The sequence below is a fragment of the Etheostoma cragini genome, chromosome 6 (genome assembly GCF_013103735.1).
Source record: "Etheostoma cragini isolate CJK2018 chromosome 6, CSU_Ecrag_1.0, whole genome shotgun sequence".
NCBI lineage: Eukaryota > Metazoa > Chordata > Actinopteri > Perciformes > Percidae > Etheostoma > Etheostoma cragini.
The window spans coordinates 15,472,807-15,490,862 of NC_048412.1; the positions used below are offsets into that span (position 1 = coordinate 15,472,807).

General features: G+C 42.7%; 1 protein-coding gene across 6 annotated transcripts in view; it reads right to left on the reverse strand.

Moving 5' to 3' along the window:
• The window catches only part of kif13a (kinesin family member 13A), a 36,451-nt gene that overhangs the window by 5,081 nt on the left and 13,314 nt on the right, over window positions 1-18,056 (reverse strand). For 4 of the 6 annotated variants that reach the window (XM_034873832.1, XM_034873831.1, XM_034873827.1 and 1 more), the window contains exons 4-37: window positions 17,064-17,124; window positions 15,977-16,069; window positions 14,709-14,889; window positions 12,923-13,010; window positions 12,230-12,364; window positions 12,024-12,136; window positions 11,785-11,896; window positions 11,404-11,616; window positions 11,165-11,275; window positions 10,944-11,078; window positions 9,753-9,883; window positions 9,328-9,414; window positions 9,061-9,236; window positions 7,979-8,198; window positions 7,376-7,538; window positions 7,097-7,240; window positions 6,859-7,008; window positions 6,512-6,676; window positions 6,238-6,411; window positions 5,944-6,095; window positions 5,271-5,403; window positions 4,953-5,099; window positions 4,369-4,401; window positions 3,424-3,523; window positions 3,164-3,290; window positions 3,026-3,081; window positions 2,803-2,927; window positions 2,028-2,204; window positions 1,822-1,914; window positions 1,548-1,700; window positions 1,375-1,452; window positions 1,224-1,274; window positions 883-970; window positions 620-771 (exon numbers count right to left, since the gene is read on the reverse strand). In XM_034873832.1, coding sequence (XP_034729723.1) covers window positions 620-771; window positions 883-970; window positions 1,224-1,274; window positions 1,375-1,452; window positions 1,548-1,700; window positions 1,822-1,914; window positions 2,028-2,204; window positions 2,803-2,927; window positions 3,026-3,081; window positions 3,164-3,290; window positions 3,424-3,523; window positions 4,369-4,401; window positions 4,953-5,099; window positions 5,271-5,403; window positions 5,944-6,095; window positions 6,238-6,411; window positions 6,512-6,676; window positions 6,859-7,008; window positions 7,097-7,240; window positions 7,376-7,538; window positions 7,979-8,198; window positions 9,061-9,236; window positions 9,328-9,414; window positions 9,753-9,883; window positions 10,944-11,078; window positions 11,165-11,275; window positions 11,404-11,616; window positions 11,785-11,896; window positions 12,024-12,136; window positions 12,230-12,364; window positions 12,923-13,010; window positions 14,709-14,889; window positions 15,977-16,069; window positions 17,064-17,124 — 4,317 coding nt within the window. The remainder of the gene's footprint in view (window positions 1-619; window positions 772-882; window positions 971-1,223; window positions 1,275-1,374; window positions 1,453-1,547; window positions 1,701-1,821; window positions 1,915-2,027; window positions 2,205-2,802; window positions 2,928-3,025; window positions 3,082-3,163; window positions 3,291-3,423; window positions 3,524-4,368; window positions 4,402-4,952; window positions 5,100-5,270; window positions 5,404-5,943; window positions 6,096-6,237; window positions 6,412-6,511; window positions 6,677-6,858; window positions 7,009-7,096; window positions 7,241-7,375; window positions 7,539-7,978; window positions 8,199-9,060; window positions 9,237-9,327; window positions 9,415-9,752; window positions 9,884-10,943; window positions 11,079-11,164; window positions 11,276-11,403; window positions 11,617-11,784; window positions 11,897-12,023; window positions 12,137-12,229; window positions 12,365-12,922; window positions 13,011-14,708; window positions 14,890-15,976; window positions 16,070-17,063; window positions 17,125-18,056) is intronic. The other 2 variants (XM_034873828.1, XM_034873829.1) reach the window with 2 other exon arrangements.

Here is an 18,056-nt window from a genome sequence, read left to right on the forward strand (position 1 = left end):
CCCCCCCCCCCCTTCTTCTCCTCAAAAGCCACAGACTCAGAAATGGCACATTCTAAGGAAAGCTCATAGTGGGACTGGCTCTAGTGGCTATTACTCTGCACCAGGGCTGAATTTTGGGTAAGAGACTTCAAATACAGTATAAGAGGACCACTAAGGTCTATATCTATATAAAAGCATCCAAAGAGCACCATGTCATGGGACCTTTAAATAGTTGGAACACCCAGACAATCACAAACAAAATAAGGTATGAGATTTTATAGCATAGCTTTGTCTAATATATAGTTGTGTCTCTTCCCAGTTGAAATCATGCTCCTGTGAGTCATGCTCTTACAGTGACATAACCACAATCGATGCTGATATCATGTTGTTTTTCGGCCAGTCACATGATAGCAAAGCAATTAAAAAAAAATCATCAAGCAGCTTTGGACAATTAGTAATTGTTGTCAATGTCAATAAGTGTACCTTGTGGAAATGCAATTTGATGTGATAAGTGACTTGGTAAAATGTAAAAATGAGGTTTGACAGCGGACTGACAAAACAAGGATATGTTGGAGCAACATGGCAAAAACATAGACATGAATTCTCCCCTCTTGAGAAAGAGTGAATTAGTCCTCCTTACCTCTTGTCCCAGCAGCGGCCGGGCCTCCAGGACTTTTTTCACCTTGTTCTCCTCTTTGACAGGCAGCAGGGACTTGAGGAACTTAGGTGGCTGAGGGGAGAGGACTTTGAAGGGGCTGGAGTTGAAAAACATAGGGCTCTCTGGAACCAAACCTGTGTGGTTGCATTCAATGGTACGTAACCCAGTTATAATGTAGTAACATAAACACAAAATAAGTGAGGACGCAATGTAGCTGCTGCACATTTGCTGTTTCCGTAGTTTACCTGAATTCTCCTTGCTTTTGATGGGTGTGGAACAAAGCGAGCCCTCCGGGGGATTGCAGTTGGTGCTGTCCACATGATCACAGTGGTCCTAGACGGTAACACACATGTTATATTGCAAAGAATTGCAGTGAGATTAAAGTAGAGATGCAGCTAAAATACTTTTAACTGTGTACAAGCTCAGGGCTCAAGTGAAAACCCCTAGTGTAAAGAAGAAAGAGATTTTAATTTTCAAAGAGGCAATTATGACAAGCAGCATTTAGCTCAGAGAAAAGCTATGCATTTTGACAAGGCTAATACAGCCAAGACAAGTTACATGTAGTCTAACATCAGACATGACTTACCTTACAGTCTTCATCCTCACAACCAGTCAGGTCTGTTTTACTACATGAAGACTGGAGAGCAAGACACAATGTGTTCTTAGTGTCATATTATCTAATAACAATCATTTCAATATGGTTCTGTGGGCTGTGCAGTGAGTGATGTATTCATTACATGCTGTACATTTGGTGTGCTGATACTCCTTCTTAGGTGTCTCCCCTTGGTTGTGATCGCTTCCTTCACTGTCACAGCCTTCAAGGGAGAAAAAAAGGTGCTTCTTAACATGTCAGTCACTCATTCACATAGGTCGCTCAGTCAGTATGTTAATATGCTAATGTCCAAAATACCTGTCTTAGCCTCTCCAGACTAAGGATGTTCTCCACTTCAAGCACTCCCCGTGTGTACTTCTCTATGTAGGTTTCTCCATCCTGAGTCTCCTCACTGTCCCCGCGAGCAGCCATGAGGGCCAAGGTTTCTCTTTCCTCTGGCTCCTCTGAGGCCTGAACAGGGAAGAGAGAAAACGTAGAAAGGGCGGGTAAAGATAAACACCAAACAGGTTATTTGTCACACATCCGGAAGGCGGATATTGTAATACACAGAGGTAAAATGAAAAAGTTGTACCTTTGGTATGTTGGAAACAATCTCATAAGTCACACCACAAGAATAAAGCGCATTCTTTAAGGACATTCTTCTCTTGAGACTCTGAGTGAAACTCTGTAGAAAAACAATACAGTGTTGATCATCAAAACACAATCCACTGCTGCTAACACCCACCTCTGCTGTGGGCTGTACCCCCTCTGATTAAATTGGATCCCTCTTGTACTAACCTGCTTGTTGTAGATATTGACAGCGATCCTTTTGCGGAGCACCAGCTCCATGGAGGCAGGGTGGCTGAGCTGCACCGTGGCTTTGATGATCAGATAAATGCGTTCATTAGGAGACGTGATGCGGTTGAGGTGCACAGAATCATGGATGGATGAGTCCCAGGAACACAGCGCCGACACCTGCCGAATTTAAAGCGTTGTGTTTTTATTAATGTCCACTCCAACTCCACAATCGTCTACAAAGACAGAATCTGTCCCAGTGGGTTGTGACACACAGAAACATGGATTACAGGCATGTAGCTGGGCTGTAGATTTGGGTTTGCAGCAGTTTGCTAATGAGCATTCAAATCACCACCTCATCACACTTACGCACAGTAAAGAGGGCAGTGATCCCTTTATGGTTAGTGCTGCTGTTCAACATCAAACAGAAAATGAAGAGGACTTTTCTTTGAAAACATTGCTTTCATGCATGATGACACGCTGTGTGTAATTATCTGAAAAAAAGAAACTCTAGCAAGAATAAAAGTAGTAAAATCAGCAAAATTCAACAGAGCCTTTGTGAAACAGCTCACAGAGAAACATGTTTTCAAAAATACACAATATACAACTAGTGGATGAAGAAGCAATGGATAAACCAATACTTTGTTTATGAGGTGTCACTCAACTTTATAAGACACACCACAAGCTTTAAAACAAAAGCTGCATTTGTACTTGTTTACGTTTCCTAGAATTCCCTTTTTGGCCACAGGAGGGCAGTAAAATCAAACCGATTGTTTACCTCCTCATCACTGTGCCTGATAATGGGCAAATAGAAGAACTGGCTTCCATGCTCCTTGGGTAGGATAGAGTTAACACCTGAAGCGTGTGGGCCGGTCAGCTGCTCATTCACTGTCAGATTATCAGCTGGGGGCATGAAAGACAATGGAAGAAAGTTAGTGTGTGTACAGGCTTGAAAGGAACCTGTGAAATACCAGTTGAGATCAAGGATGTGTCTGCTTTACCATTTAAATCCAGGAAAAGAACAGGGATGTGAGCTTCCACTCCTGCAGGCGGGGTCCTACAATGAAGTGAATATGAGGATAATGGCTGCAAATGAAAGTGAGTGTGTCATGTGCATGGGAGTGTGTTTGTGTTTTTACCAGTCTGCGGGAGCGCCAGGGATGCCACTGCCAGGTGCCGGTACCAGCACTGCGTTTCTCTCTTCAGTCAGGCCAACCCACTGCTCCACCAGTCGAGCCTCACGCTCAATATCCTCCTCTGACTTCTCTGGATACACGAATGAGGAGAGAGGTTTCATCACAACACTTGGACAAAAACATTAAAATTACAGACAACACACAGCAGCCACGCTACATGTTCTTCAGCAAGTGGTGGCTATAACACAGGGCTGAGGACTTGCCGTGTTTGTTGATGATTTTCTTGATTTGTTCATCGAGGTACTCCCGCCGTTTGATCAGGGCCTCTGACCAACGCTCTCGAACGCAGTTTAGGTCTTCCTCCTGGAAACAGGCAGAGACCAGAATCAGTGCCAGCTGGCTCAGTAAGGCAGAGGACCTGCTGCAGGGCACAGTGCAGTGTTTACAAGGCAAGGCAAGGGTGCACGGGGCTGATTTGTCTGACAAAGTATCATAACTGCTCCTTTATACCAAGCCAAGTGAAAGCTAATTTAGGCCAATTTAAGTTCCAAGGTGCATTTCTTTTGCTGAAAAACAATTATGGTCAAAACACACACACACACACACACACGCACACACAAACTTGCATGCACACACCAACATGGCAGCCACAGCCACGCAATGTCCAACATGGATTTACAGCAGATTACTCTGTGAGGGAACCATATGTCTACAGTAACAAACCCAACCTCAAACCCAACCTCATAATGCTTTGGATGTGAGCACACTTCCACCATGCAAAGTACTGTAAATCATGCAGCCATGCAATTCCCATATGAAATAGTGAGGCGTATTATTCCTGCAGGTCTTCAGTATTGACAAGCAAACAGCAGCATTAGTGTTCAGCAAACTGAGGGGGAAGGCGAGAGAGAGCGGGACAGGATCCCTGGCAGACAGACTGCAGGCTGGGAGCTCAGCCATGGGTGGAACTGTATTTTGCATCAAGGGGCTGCCAACGAATGGTTGGTGTGATTGCTAATTACAGCATCAAAAATCATCCACATGTGCAGCTTTTTAATAAAGCTTGTTTAGTTGGCACAGCCTTCTGCCCCCTGCCTCACATGCCCTCAGCAACAGGCCTAGTCACAAACATACGATGAAGTTGGTGTCCTTCATGCTGCAGAGTGAACTACAGGGGGAGCAGCAGCAGTGGGAGACTGAAAGGGTACCTGATAACTATCCATATCGTCTTCCTTCTCTCTCTGGCAGGAGAGAACACACTCAGTCAAATGTGAGGAACCAGAAATAAGCCCTGACATGACAGCCATTCACTGCTCAAGTAACTTTCTAGGACTCTGAGATGTGATGCGAAAGATACATTTACATCCATGTATGTATGCTTTTGAGTAGTAAAAACAACCTTCTTTTTTTTCAAAACCTTTAAAAACAACTACCATATTTACTCTTTAAATTATTCTAAATGTGGAAAATAAAAAATGGTTGCTTCCTTTCTACATCAGGGCACATCATTACATGTTACCAGACAAACAGGGCAATAATGAGATTGCACATTCCTTGGCCTTTTTTAGACTCACTGCCAGCTACTCAGATAACACGAAACCAGAGTTGGACTAAACATACTTTGGCTAAATCAGCATAAAACTGTACATCACTGGCATGAAACAAGCGTACTGTTCCCAAAACTCAGAATCAGTTACATACAAACCATCATCCTATTTATGTTAACACAATAGGTTCATGGTCTACGTTTCATGTAAATGTAAGCAAAAACGTGCATTTGTATTTCACAGACCTGGTAGCTGTCGAGTGGTCTCTGTAGTTTGGTGGAGCGAGCAGACACACAGCCAATAGAGACAGACAGCACAGCCTCCACCAGCAGAGGCAGAGTGCCTGAGTTTTGGACCGGCTTCACACACACCTGCAGCCTCCTGGAGTGACCCTGCTTGGACAAATCCCAATAATTCAGCCAGCGTTGCACTCTCAAAGCACTACATGTACACGGCTGTTTATAATTGCAACAGAAGTAACAGTATAATTCTCTAAAATGTGTGTTTGATGTACGGTAGCCAGTCTGACCTAAAGAGAAACTTGCTCCTAGTTTTTATCTGACCTGTCTGAGTTGGAAGACTCCTCCGGTGCTGACGTCTTTTCCAGGATGCAGCTCCACAGATGAGTACTCTCCCTGCTCATTCAGCTCCTGGATGGAGATCACCAGCTCAATCCTGCGAGACACCTCACTCCACCTAGAACATGCAACAGCCAAGATTAGTTAGGTGTGAAACCGCAGTGTGTGTGTCAGAGTATGTGAGCAGAGTGGACAGTGAGAATTTCCACTGCTCGCTCACAGAGCAGTAGGTTTACCTTCGCTCCCCTGCTCCAATAAATAACGCTCCACACTTAACTCAGATTTTTCCCCGCTCCCGTCAATCGTTTACCCCTCGCTCCAGAAATAAATAAAAAGGAGCCAACCGCTCCTTTATGTGTGGAGCTTGGCAGCAAAACGTCTGCCGGATGGAAGGCACTAGCAGCATGGAATGGACAGGCGCTGTTTATCTGCATGTACTGTGCTGCTGCAGTAACACAGAGAAGAGCTTCGGCATGCTTCAAACTCATGGTATGTGTGGTACCAGGGCTAAATTTGAGAGGTATGGGGCAGGAAATAAGGCGACGCTCCAACATTTGAAAAATCCACTCTTAACTCCATCCAAAATCCCCCTGCTTGTGCTCCACTCCACTCACATGCTCTGGTGTGTTTATGTGTGAGAAACATGTGATACATGTACCTGTCACGGAGCGTCTGGGTCTTGGCCTCCAGTGCGTCTAACTCCCAGAGAGAATGTCCGTTCCCAGCACAGCGGTGACCCCACACTTCAATGGCCAATGCTCCATCTGATATAAACTCCAAAAACTCATCTGTCACATGCACAGCATAGTCCTGCACAAAGACAAGAGATTGGTAGTGGAGTTGATTTTAAAATTAAAGCAGTTTACAAAAGTAACGGGAATCTAATAGCTAATGCTTCAAGGTGAAAAATTCAAATTCAAATTGAAACAACTAGCAGCTCTTTTTAATGTACCTTGCAGTGGTCAAACTGGACAGTAAACTGGGCATCTGGGCTTCGAGGGGAAGGTCTGTCTGGGCTGACCATGGGAGGAGCCACAGTGGGCTCACCGTGCTCCCAGAAGGTGTACTGACAGAAGACAAAGTTGGAAAGGTTGAGCGGCAGACCTGTGGCCTCCTTGATCCGCACCTGCAGAAAAGAGACAAGTAGACAGGATGAAGCTGAGTTACTGAGCATTGTAGTACTGTTTTACTAAACTATCCTATTCCATTATATCCATCTTTGTTACCCTGCAGGTTAGCCTCTTGGCCATGTGGACAATCTCCCCGTTGGTGTCCATCACCTCATAGCAGCTACTCTCACTAGAGTTCTCTGACGAGTCGTCTCCCCCGGACAGGCGCTCTGGTACGACTCCACTCACTCGCATCAGCTCAATGTGCAGCCTGCCTGCAACCTGTACATAGAGCGCAGGGACACTTCATCCCCTCCATTCATATAAAAATGCCCAATAATGTGTACATTTTAAATGTATGTACATCATCCTTACATATGGACCTGATGTTATCAGGATATTGGAATATTGCACCAGGAATCATTTATTTGTGTATGACTCTATTAATGTTGGTGCACTCTTACCTCTCCTTGTTGGCTGATGATTGGGACTGCATATTGTAGTTTGACATCATGGAAAAGGCACTCCAGAAATATGTTGGCCACTCCTATCAGGTTGTGGTTCTCTTGGGCCTCATAGAATAGGTCACAGTGTTTACTGTCTGCCTTGTTATACTAAAACAAAAAAAACAGAACACAACCTAACTTACCCAGTCAATATGTTCTACTTATCTTTTCCTATTTCTGATCTTCTGTTTCTTACCATCTCATCTGTGCCTTCCTTCCAGTCCCTGTAGTGGTCTCTCATATCCACGAGTTTGTTTTCCAGCTTCTCAATGGTCCACACCTGGGTCCCCTTTCCTTTTCTCCGAACCTGAATGGCAGGCTCGCTTACTATCGCCCCACGCTATATAAAAAAAACAAAACAGATTAAGACACTTAATCTTCAGCACATATTCATACTTCAACAGATGACAATGAAATCTGTCCAATACGGTGATATGGTGCTGGGGTGTGATTGCAAGGGTTTCAGAGGTCTGACCTTGCGGTTGGCGCTGAGGTTGGCTGCAGGAATCTGAAGGGTGACCTGATAGTCAGTCAGTTTGTTCATCTCCTCTGCCAAAAAGTTGGCTTCTCGCACCAAAGTGTTGGCTTTCACGACCTGCTCCCTAAGTCGAGACAGGCTCTGACGAAAAAGCTCATCGCTGACACACGCACGCAGACACACACACACACACACACACACACACATACACACAGACGACAGAACACAGAGATCATTCATTTATTCATGAAGCTGAAGACCTGCAACCTATCATATCGTATCATCGTACCCTCAGTGTGGACTTAATGTACACAGCATTCCTGTGTACAGGAACAAAGTGCAAAACATACAAAGGGTTGTGTACGTGACTGACTGAACGTTGACTTGTGATGCTTACATTTTAGTAAAAGGGTCACTGATTCTTGCATCTCAGATTTGGCTCTCAAACCACAGTGGCTGGAGTTAACAATGATGGCAAATTAAAAAAGAAATATCAGTAAAAACTCAGTCATGTCAGAGGATAATGGCTAAACCTAACCTCAAATATCAGGTCACTGTTACACTGTGGACATAGAGGGTGTGTCGGTGCATTCCACTAACCGCTCCTCGGTCCACAGTCGCAGTTTGCCGTGTGGTGTGTGCGTCGGGAACGTGAGGCGCTCGCTGCTGCTCCGATGGTGTTGGGTCGTTTTCTCGGGAGAGAGCTGTTGCCGTAGCGACTCCAGCTCACGTTCATACATCACCCTCTGCTCCTCCAGAGCCGTCTGCTTCTCCTCCAGATACTGCTTCTCCAGCACCTGGACCACGTTCTGCATGGGGTCTACACACATGAGAAACAACAAGTCCTGATTATGACAAACAATTATAACTAACAGGAACAGGGTCGAACAAACAGCAACCAACACAGCTGAGAACAAATTATGTTATTCATTTAAAAATACATATATTATTGATAATTGCCTTATAATGCACTTTGTCTTATGGACCCTGGCTTTATTAGAATGTATTCATTTATTAAAATCCATAGGAAAGTCTCTGTAAGATAAAAAAAAATATATATATTTTTCTTATTGTTGTCTTAATGATCGTTTAAATTCAACAGATTGACCGAAAAAGACTATTTTGATCATTCATTTCAATTCATCATTTTAGTCTCTTATCAAGCACAAATACCTTTGGTGACTCCATCTTATTTTCTGTGTTTTGTATAATTAATTAAAGTAAAGTAAATCCTTACACAAAACAAGCAATTTCCATTGTGCGTCCCAAGAGTTACAGAGTTTCACATAAAAAAACATTTAACATTTATAAAACCATACTACAGACACTTATCACATCAGACATTAGGAGAAGGGGGTGCTAATGGACTTTGAGCCCTAATGGATTGTTCATCCCATGTCAGCTCCACCCTGGTTAAATCCGACCTCTAACATTTCAATTTGTAGCAACAATTCACAAAGAAAATAGTCAGCGGATTGTTGCAATTAACGCTAGAATTGTGCTTTTTTATATTAAGATAAGGAGTATTGTTTTACAGTAGTGGCATTTCTGAAACATGTTATTATTAGGTCAGATTAGCTAGAACAAGCTCAAGCTTTAGAACCCTAAGTTAAATATATAGTGTGTAAAGCTGTGGCCTGGGGATGATATAGATTGCAGAAGGCAGATTAACCTAATCATACCGTTGTTCCCCAGAGTCTTCATTATAACCTCCATCTGGGCAAACTCATAGCTGTAGTCCTGCTCAGAAGAGGCCTCACTGGCGGTCTCCACATCTGCCTCGATGAAGCTCTCTCTGGGGGAAGCTCTCTCCAGCTCCTTTAAACGGTCCCGCCGCTTTCGTTTAGGCAGATTAATCCTACAGAGCAACAGGGCTTCCAATCAGTGACATTTTAATTTCATGACTGTTCACACATTTGAATGTGGCCACAGTACAGCACGTGTCATACCTGAAGAAGTGATTGTTACCCCATAAGATACGATCTCCATGCCACAGGTGCACCAAGGAATCAATCATTGTTCCGTTCACACAGGTCCTGCAGTAAACAGAGATATTACTCAAACTCTGATAATGAAGATGTCAGATGGCATTATCATCTTCATATTCAAACAGGGAAAACTAATTGAGAAGGAAAAATCCTTTTGTAGTGAGAGGGAGACATGGCTCTGATATCAAAGCGAGAAGCTCAGAACATAGATTCCTGTACAGTGAGGTTATGTGAAACACTCAGGTCCACTCATCCATGAAGAGAGAGACAACAGAGTTAGATAGATAAATAGATAGATAGATAGATAGATCATTCATTCATGAAGAGAGAGACAACATAGATAGATAGATAGATAGTTAGATAGATGTAGTTATATTGTAGTTCACCTAGCATTCCCTACGGGCATCAAGGTAACATCCCCGTCTGGGCAGAGCTCCAGGACGCAGTGCTCCGGCTGGATACCAATCCCAAAGAGTTGGATGTCCTGGGACGTGTCTGCACCAACACGCGTGTGCTCCTACACACAAGTGGAGGACAGATTATGGAAACTATAATGACAGATGAAAATAATTACACCCAACATATTGTTCCAACTTTAGGTCATAGCCTACAAAATGTTGTTTACTGAACCAATTTGCACAAGGGTTTTGTCATTCGCAAGACATAAAATGTCAAATTCGAGAATAAAACCTCGGCAAAAAAACTAAAACCTAAGTGAAAAAACTTGTGTCTCTCTCATCGCAGAGTGGGCGGTGTTAAACAAACATCCCAGCTTCAAGAGGATGTCCTACCCTGCAGCGAACTAACCCATTTTGCATTACCATAGTTATTCCACACCGATATGCCAGGCTGGCCTGCAGGACCCAGACAAAGGCCCGTTGTTCTGTACGCCGCACAGGCTGCTTTCTCACATGCCTGTGCTCTTACAGGTCTAACTAACATGTTGTTACCACTTCAGTGCATTGCAATGTCTCTTACTGGACTCTTCTCTGCTCTCACTTTACCATCTGGATCACTGCACCATATCTGCTGTGTTTCCGGTCCTCAGTGAATGAAAGAGTGACTAAAAGGCATTTTGGCAGCCACTTATCCTTAAAATTAGATTGTTATTAAGAGAACTGTCTGGCTTTCGTACAAACTTTAGCCATTACCATGTTTTGGATTTGTGACTACTTCAGGCACTTTAAACAAATAAATACAGCATTTGCAATGAACAACATGACACCATGTCGCAAAGATCTTTGGCCTTTGTCCATACCATTGTCTACAAATTTACAAAATGTTCATTTATTTAATGATGGCATTAAAATAAAATGGGTCTGCTTCTTTGCGTTGTATATGTATCATCTTTTAGAGTTCCTTAAATTGAAACTAAGCGGGAACAGACGCAAGTTCAGATGTTATTAAAACCACATAAATTCAATAAAGACTCTGGAAAAGTGTGGTCACCTGGGACAAATACGTAAAATTCTGACGTACTTAAGGCAGCAGAGTGACGATGGTGGTGAGTACTATGTAGTATCTCAGCTAGATATCATGCGAATAATGCGTTATCACATTGTAAAAACTCCCATTACCTTCAGGTAGTAGACCAGTAGTTCATTTAGGGCAGGATCAGCATTCAGATTGACAAGGAAACACTTGTCTTCCCCCACTTTAATCCCTGATGTTTCCAGAGAGATGCCCATGCTCTCCAGCTGCTTCTGACGTTCCTGTAAACAGAGATAATGACAGTTTTACTGAACGTATAAATGTGCTTATTAAGATTTTGGAGTCTGTTTATGACTGTTGTGCATACAGTGGCGATCTCCTCTGTCTTTCGTAGTTTCTCCTCCCAGGTGACAGTCATCTCCTGAATGAGTTTCTCAGACTCGTGCAGTTTCTCCTTCAACTCGGGAGCCTTCAATGACTGTTGGGAACAATGAGAGACAAAAAAAAAAAATCAATATCTATACAATATGTATCATTCTATGATAAATGACAAGTCTGTCATGAATTAATCGGAGCGTCTTTGGTCCATCCAATCCTTCCTCTCACCTCAGCCTGAGAGAGTTGAACTTTGAGCTTCTCCACCTCTTCCCTGAGCTCTCGGATAATCCGTGCGTTGGGGTCTTCGTTCACCACGGCGTGGTTGACAATTCTCTTGGCTCTGTCGGCATAGCGTAGCGTGGACAGTGTCTCCTCGTAGTTATCAGCCGCTGGACTCACTGTGGCTATCATTGCTGTCTTGCTGTTGCCGCCAAGGTTGTCCTGAAGAAAAGAAAACATGTTGCAACAAAGCATAGCTGCTAAATCTTTCATTTTTGGTCTACATGCATGGCACAGTGCATTGTGCAGTGCCAGTTTTTGGCCACAACCACATATTACAACCATCAAGACAGAAGGCAGTTATAAATATTGGTAATTTGTGGGTCAAACCTTTAGAAGCCAGGTGAGCACTGAGTCTCTGTATGGCACAAACTTGGCCTTCCCCTTTCCTGCAGACTGATCAGCCAGAGCCGAAATCACACAGCCCAATGTGGTGAGAGACCTACACACACACACACACACACACACACACACACACACACACACACAGAGACAATTAGCTTTAACCAGTCAAATGGTTAATTGGACTTCGAACATTTGTAATAGTGTTCATACAAAAATGTACCCACTTGTTAATATTGCTGCCCTCTTTGAGTCTCTCTCCAGCAGCTCCAGTCTTGGAAACTCGCTCACTTCCTGCCAGGTCAACCAGACTCATCTTGCTAACTTTCTCCCCTGAATTCTGTTTATCATCACAACATGAACAAACAGTCAGTCGGACCCATGATAGGACAAGAAAGATTTATGGTGAAAGTGGCTGAACAGCAAGACTGACCCCAGACTGCAGATCATAAAGCGTTTGTGTGACAATGATACTGAAGACGCCGTGTGATCGGCTGCTTTCCTCATTCATGTTGGTGGCTGCAACTGTGCGAGATTTGTTCCCCTCTGACATTAACACCTCAATGTCCTAAAAAGATAGAGAGTGAGGTCATAAAATAAAATGTTGCAGGAAATGTATACACGTTTCTCTGGATTTAGGTAAAACTTGCACATGGGCCATTAAGATACGAGGAAAGTCAAACGGTATTCACTTATGGCTGTGTGCCATAGGATTTAGCTGGTTTAGAGCAGGCAGTGGGCCAAGGCTGTGGGAAACCACTGCACTAATATCAGGCAGAGCAGAGCACAGAGGAACAGGGTGGAGATGTTTAAGCGTAATTAAGGAAGACCCTGCCAAGGCTTGGCATTTATCTTACAAGAAATCCCATGACTACATACCACATCAGGAATATGTGTCATTACAGTTTCTGCACTTGGGAGGATATGAAACATGATGGTTATTCCGAATATAAATCAGCGGCTTGACAACTGGGGATGTGATATAAAGACATTTCTGCTGGATGCTATACTTCATGTCTATGTGTACAGTATGTGAAATATGAGGCATGTGGTCAGTGATACAGTGTTGGATTAAGCTTTGCCTCTGGTCACAGTGTGATGACAGAAAAATGAACGAAAGACACACCTCAAAGTTGGTAACAGCCAGCTGAGACAGACCATCCACGTATGGACCCAAGACTTTGTGTTCCCGAACTTTCAGGGAATGTCGGCTCCTTCAAAAGTAATGAAAACAAGACAATGAGTAAGAGAAAGAGAAGACAAAGGGAGGAATAATTAGCATTTCAACTTGGGACATGCATGCAAAAAGAAAGAAGAAAAGGAAAGTCCTTGTCATGTAAAACCTCTTAGCACGTATGACAGTTCAATGAAATATCTTTTTGAGAAGCTAGAACCTCCTCCTCTGTACCTGAGTCTTTGATTAGAATGAAAACGTAATGCATCAGGGTGGGTTTTGAGAAGCTCATATGACTCATTTACCCTTCTCTTGAAACAGTTTAAATTATTTTTGGGGAAATAAGACAGCCTCGCATGTTATGGCAATACTGAAATAGTTAACTAATACAAATATTAACAGGAGTTTCATGCCAAAATCATTCACGTAAAAACGTTTCTAAATTTCCTTAAGGACCATCCATCCATCCCTCTTCGTCCGCTTATCTGGGAAACAGCCCCAGCAGGGGACCCCAAACTCCCCTTTCCCTTCCCTTCCCTTTTCCTTAAGGACAAGGCTGGCTATTCTTTATTGTTAACAAATCATATTTAGTACCAACACAAATAATGTGTTTCTCCATCTCTCTAACTTGCTTTCTAAACAATAACAAATGCTTGATTAAAAAAAGGCTAAACAATTTTCGCAATCAGCCAAGATAATGTTACTAAACAGGAGTAATTGTGTTTGCTGACATGAAGACTAACCATTATTTTGTAAGACAATGCCAATTAGACTTTCCCAATCCTAGTAAATTACATGTGCCGTGTCAAAAACTTAAACTAAGGGTAGGTTTTTCACAAGATGGGGACAGGTGGGTAAACTGAAACTCATCTTAACCTGGCTACCCACCAGGTGTTGAGGAGAAATCCTTTAGATCAGTAAGCCAGTGAGTCACTGAATCCCTCTTCATGGCTACAGATCAACTGATGTTGGCAGAAACCAGCTTCCCTGCCTCCACTCTAGAAACCTACCACCCACTGCAGCAGACAAGAGGATGCATCCACAAGAAAGACCAGCGCCAACTCATAGTGTGACAGAGATCCTATTTAAACTTGACGTGTCTATACCACAGCCAATGTTTACTCCTGAAAATCACAGAGGCAGATAGACCAAGAGATTGTGAGGCTTATTATATAAGCGAAAGGAAGTTGCCATCAAAATGGCTCTGGCTGCATCTTTAGACATCTGCAACACACAATGCACTCCACTGTAGTCCCTCTCTTGGGCTCGGCTCCCAGGCTGCTCTGACCGCTCTCTTGCTCCCAGCTTCAGTAGCAGATGTCCCTGAAACACACTCTTTCACAGTTCGCTCTCCCCTGCAGTCTGTCTGCCAACCCACATCAGACCACGGAGGCGAAGAATGCAGCAGTGTCAGAAGATGATGCTGGCTGCCATTCTGCAGGAAATGACTGGGTTGAGCTTCCTACTCACATCATTCTGTTGCCGTCCCCCATACAGGCTACTAGACACAACAGAGCTATAAACAGAGATGCTAAAATAACACAAAGCGGGAGCTGAGGTCAACGTCTGTGCTGAAGTTGGAGTGAACCAAAGCTATGAGAAAATGTCACCACAGTTTGTTTAACTAGCTGTCATCCCAGGTCAAAAGCATTAAGCATTAACAATGAATTAGATTATTAATATCAGGGTGGCTATGCAGGTTACATGTGCTTACTCTGAAGAAGATGCCCATACTCACCCTTTGGGATCGAGCAGGTCACGGACCTTCTCATTGTAGATCTCCATGTAGGACACCTCCACCTTAAAAGTATGGCCCTCGTTCTCCTCTCTATGGACCCTCTCAAACAGCGAGCAACAGAGTCGAGGGATTAAACCCGGCTGATCCCCATTCCCCATCATGGAAAAGGACTTGCCTGAACCTGGGTGGACATTGCAGAGTCACACATGATTGTATCCCCTACAGATAGAGGTCCACACAGTGCAGTGGTTAAATAACAGTGAAACTTAATATGAGTCCCTACTCTGAGCACACTAACTGTTTGATTCCAGAAACAATTTAGCTACATCATATGTCATATACTGTATCATGATCATGAGATAACGCATTCTCTACATGTTGTAACAAGCCTGCAGCCATGCATTTACTTTAGCTGTAGCTAAACGTTAAAATCAAACAACAAATGCTGATGTGAAGCGGGTATAATTTTTTCATGGTCCCCATCGTAGATTAGCCCTAAACACAATGTTCATCTGAGGCTGGTGGGAATTTCATTAAATTTGACCAATAAGCAAAGTGTTGGACAATTAAAATGTTGACCTGATGATGATAAAAGGATCACCAAAGTATTATTGTATTTCGTCTTCTTGGGACCATGAAACAAAAACTTTTGTTTGTGTGTTACTTGTTCCGCCTTTATGTAAAGCGTCTTTACAGTGTCTTTACAAAATTGCAATAATTGTTGAGAAATTCAATGGGAAGCACAAACATCATCCAAAAAATATGATATATTTCAGTCAGGACAAAAATGGTGACCAAACCAACCGACCGACCAACCTTCCCATTCCTACAGAAAAAACGCTTTAAATGGGGGTTCTTGATTATACTAAGACTGCTAAGAAACAGCAAACTAAATGCTGTGTGCCTTTCTAATTCCCATCATGACTTTTTTTTTTTTTTTTTATACATCAGGTGATCCGGGGCGACTACAAATATATATGTGCTCTTCTCTCCAAACAGTAGCTATCTTTCTACCACGTGTTTCCCTCTAAGATAGGAAGAGGGATAAAGGAGCTAATTTGATTAAGGGTGAAGAAAGGAGGAGTTGAGTAATTCACCAGCGTGATTACAAATACAAGTCTTTCTGTAGATTAAACTTTCTATGGACACATCTGGAGAAAACTTTACTTGCCAGTATATCTAAGTATAAGAAAGGCAATTAATTATTTATAAATGCTGCATGATGTAAGGGATTAAGCAAAAAAGAGTGACTCTGGATCTTTAGTTACCTGTTTGTCCATAGGCAAATATGCAGGCATTATATCCTTGGAATGCATTTTCAAGTATTCCCTCTCCAAGGCACTTGAACACCACCTCTTGACCTTTAAGACAAAGAATCACGGAGATGGAGATAAGATAACCATTCAGATATAGAAGTAATACTAGTCGTCTTGTTTGCATCCTTAAATGGGTGCGGTAACATAGGGTTAACACTAACCCTAACCCAGAGACATTTATTGAGAAGGGCCAATAAACAAGGAAGAATAAAATTTAATAAAAATATGACAGATTCCTGTCTGGTTGCTTGGAAAATGCTGAGTTGTGTAGAGAAAGCTCTTGTGTTGCTCAGTGTCGTGCTCACGCTGAATGGGACAGCTGTTTAACGAGCTAAATAAAGTTGTGTTCCGGGCCCTTGAGGAAGCCCTTCACTGAACAGATTGCCTTGTCGGTTCAGCACAAAGCAGATGTAATTATTACATTTCCATCACAAAGTGAGAGCAAAAAGACAAGGAAAATATGAATAATGATTGTGTAAATCCACCCTGGACTGGCAGTAATATTCTCTTTTTTATAGATTTTACAAAAAACTGTAGCTGCAACCTTTTCTGTGGAGCACTCATTAGAGTAATGACCGGTAGATAATAACATGACACAACGAAACCACAATGGAAATGAGTCTTTGGCTTTATTGTGTCATCCCTGAATTTTTATGTATATTAATGTATGACACAGAGTATTGCTTACATATTTTTTATATATGTAAGTGGTCACATAAATATCAATCAATCAATAAGCACAATGGTTTAGGGACTGTACATGATAAATATACTGTCTGAGAAAAACAAACATGGTGGTTTTATTGTTTTTGAGACAATACAAAGACGACTAACTCAATTGGATATTATAATGTGTGCTCAAAACACAAATGACCATGTCTGCTCTCACTGTGCTTTGCATGATGCAAAAACAGCTTTCCATTAAGTAGGGAGCTTCCCTGCTCTATTGCGGCACAAAGCTCATAATGTCTTTACATGGACACGTGATTTGAGTTCTTTGGTGATGAGTAAAGGATCAGTTTCAGCATTTATGACTCACCAGCATATTTGGGAACGTTGGACTCATCCATGGACCAGAAACAGTGGTCAAACGCAAACACCTGCAGAGGAGTCAGCACAGGGAGTGTAAACACACACTTCTTCTCACACTTGTTCAAGCATGTACAGTACAACACAACCTGATCTTAGTAGTGGTCTTACTTCTTTTGTTGTACTAAAAAAAACAGGCTTATTGTGCAGAACCATGCCACCCTGCAGTATATCAGCAGGACTAAGCTTGTCTGAGTGAGTAAGATGAAGTCTAACCAAGTATTGTTCGAGGTAATGCTCGTTAAGACCGCGCCATGACTGTCTGCACAAATCTACTGTTAGCTGCCCCGAGTTTTGTCATAGTGGCTGGAGTTAAATGAATTCATAAATCAGGGTCAGTGCTCCTCAGAAGAAATTCCAGCACCCGGTGACCCTCGTCTCCAAGGAAACCGGGCTGTAGCTGCTCCCGGTGGTGCAGGCTGGCCCTCAGCCATCAGCACTGGGTCTTACAACACAGGCTTCAGCAGCAGAAACCCCTTGTGTCCCTCAGGCACCTGCATGAGCTATGGATGGATAACACACAGAGAGGATGCTCTCTGGGAAAGAGCTATGGGCTCATTCACCTCCTGACAGACAGAAAAGCTCCTGTTACTGTATATGCTGCAGACCCACACCAATCTTAAACTTCTCCTTTGAGTAGTTTCAATTAGTTAGTATAGAAATATCTCATTTATATTTCATATCTGCTTGTTCAAAACACTCTGCCCATGATTATAGGATATATAACTTCCCAAAGTCCACATTGAATTAGGTAAATAGGTAAATAATAGAGCTTTGTATGCTGCCCTCCCTACCTTCTGCAATTAAATCTAAAATAAGTGTTTGTGGCGTTGCTCTGTGATTTTTAATTATTGCTGCAGAAACTATGTGCTTTCTCTTTCCTAAATTATGGTTTGAGGCTGCTCTTGGGTTGTTTAAGGTACCATTTAGATTGTTGCCCTGG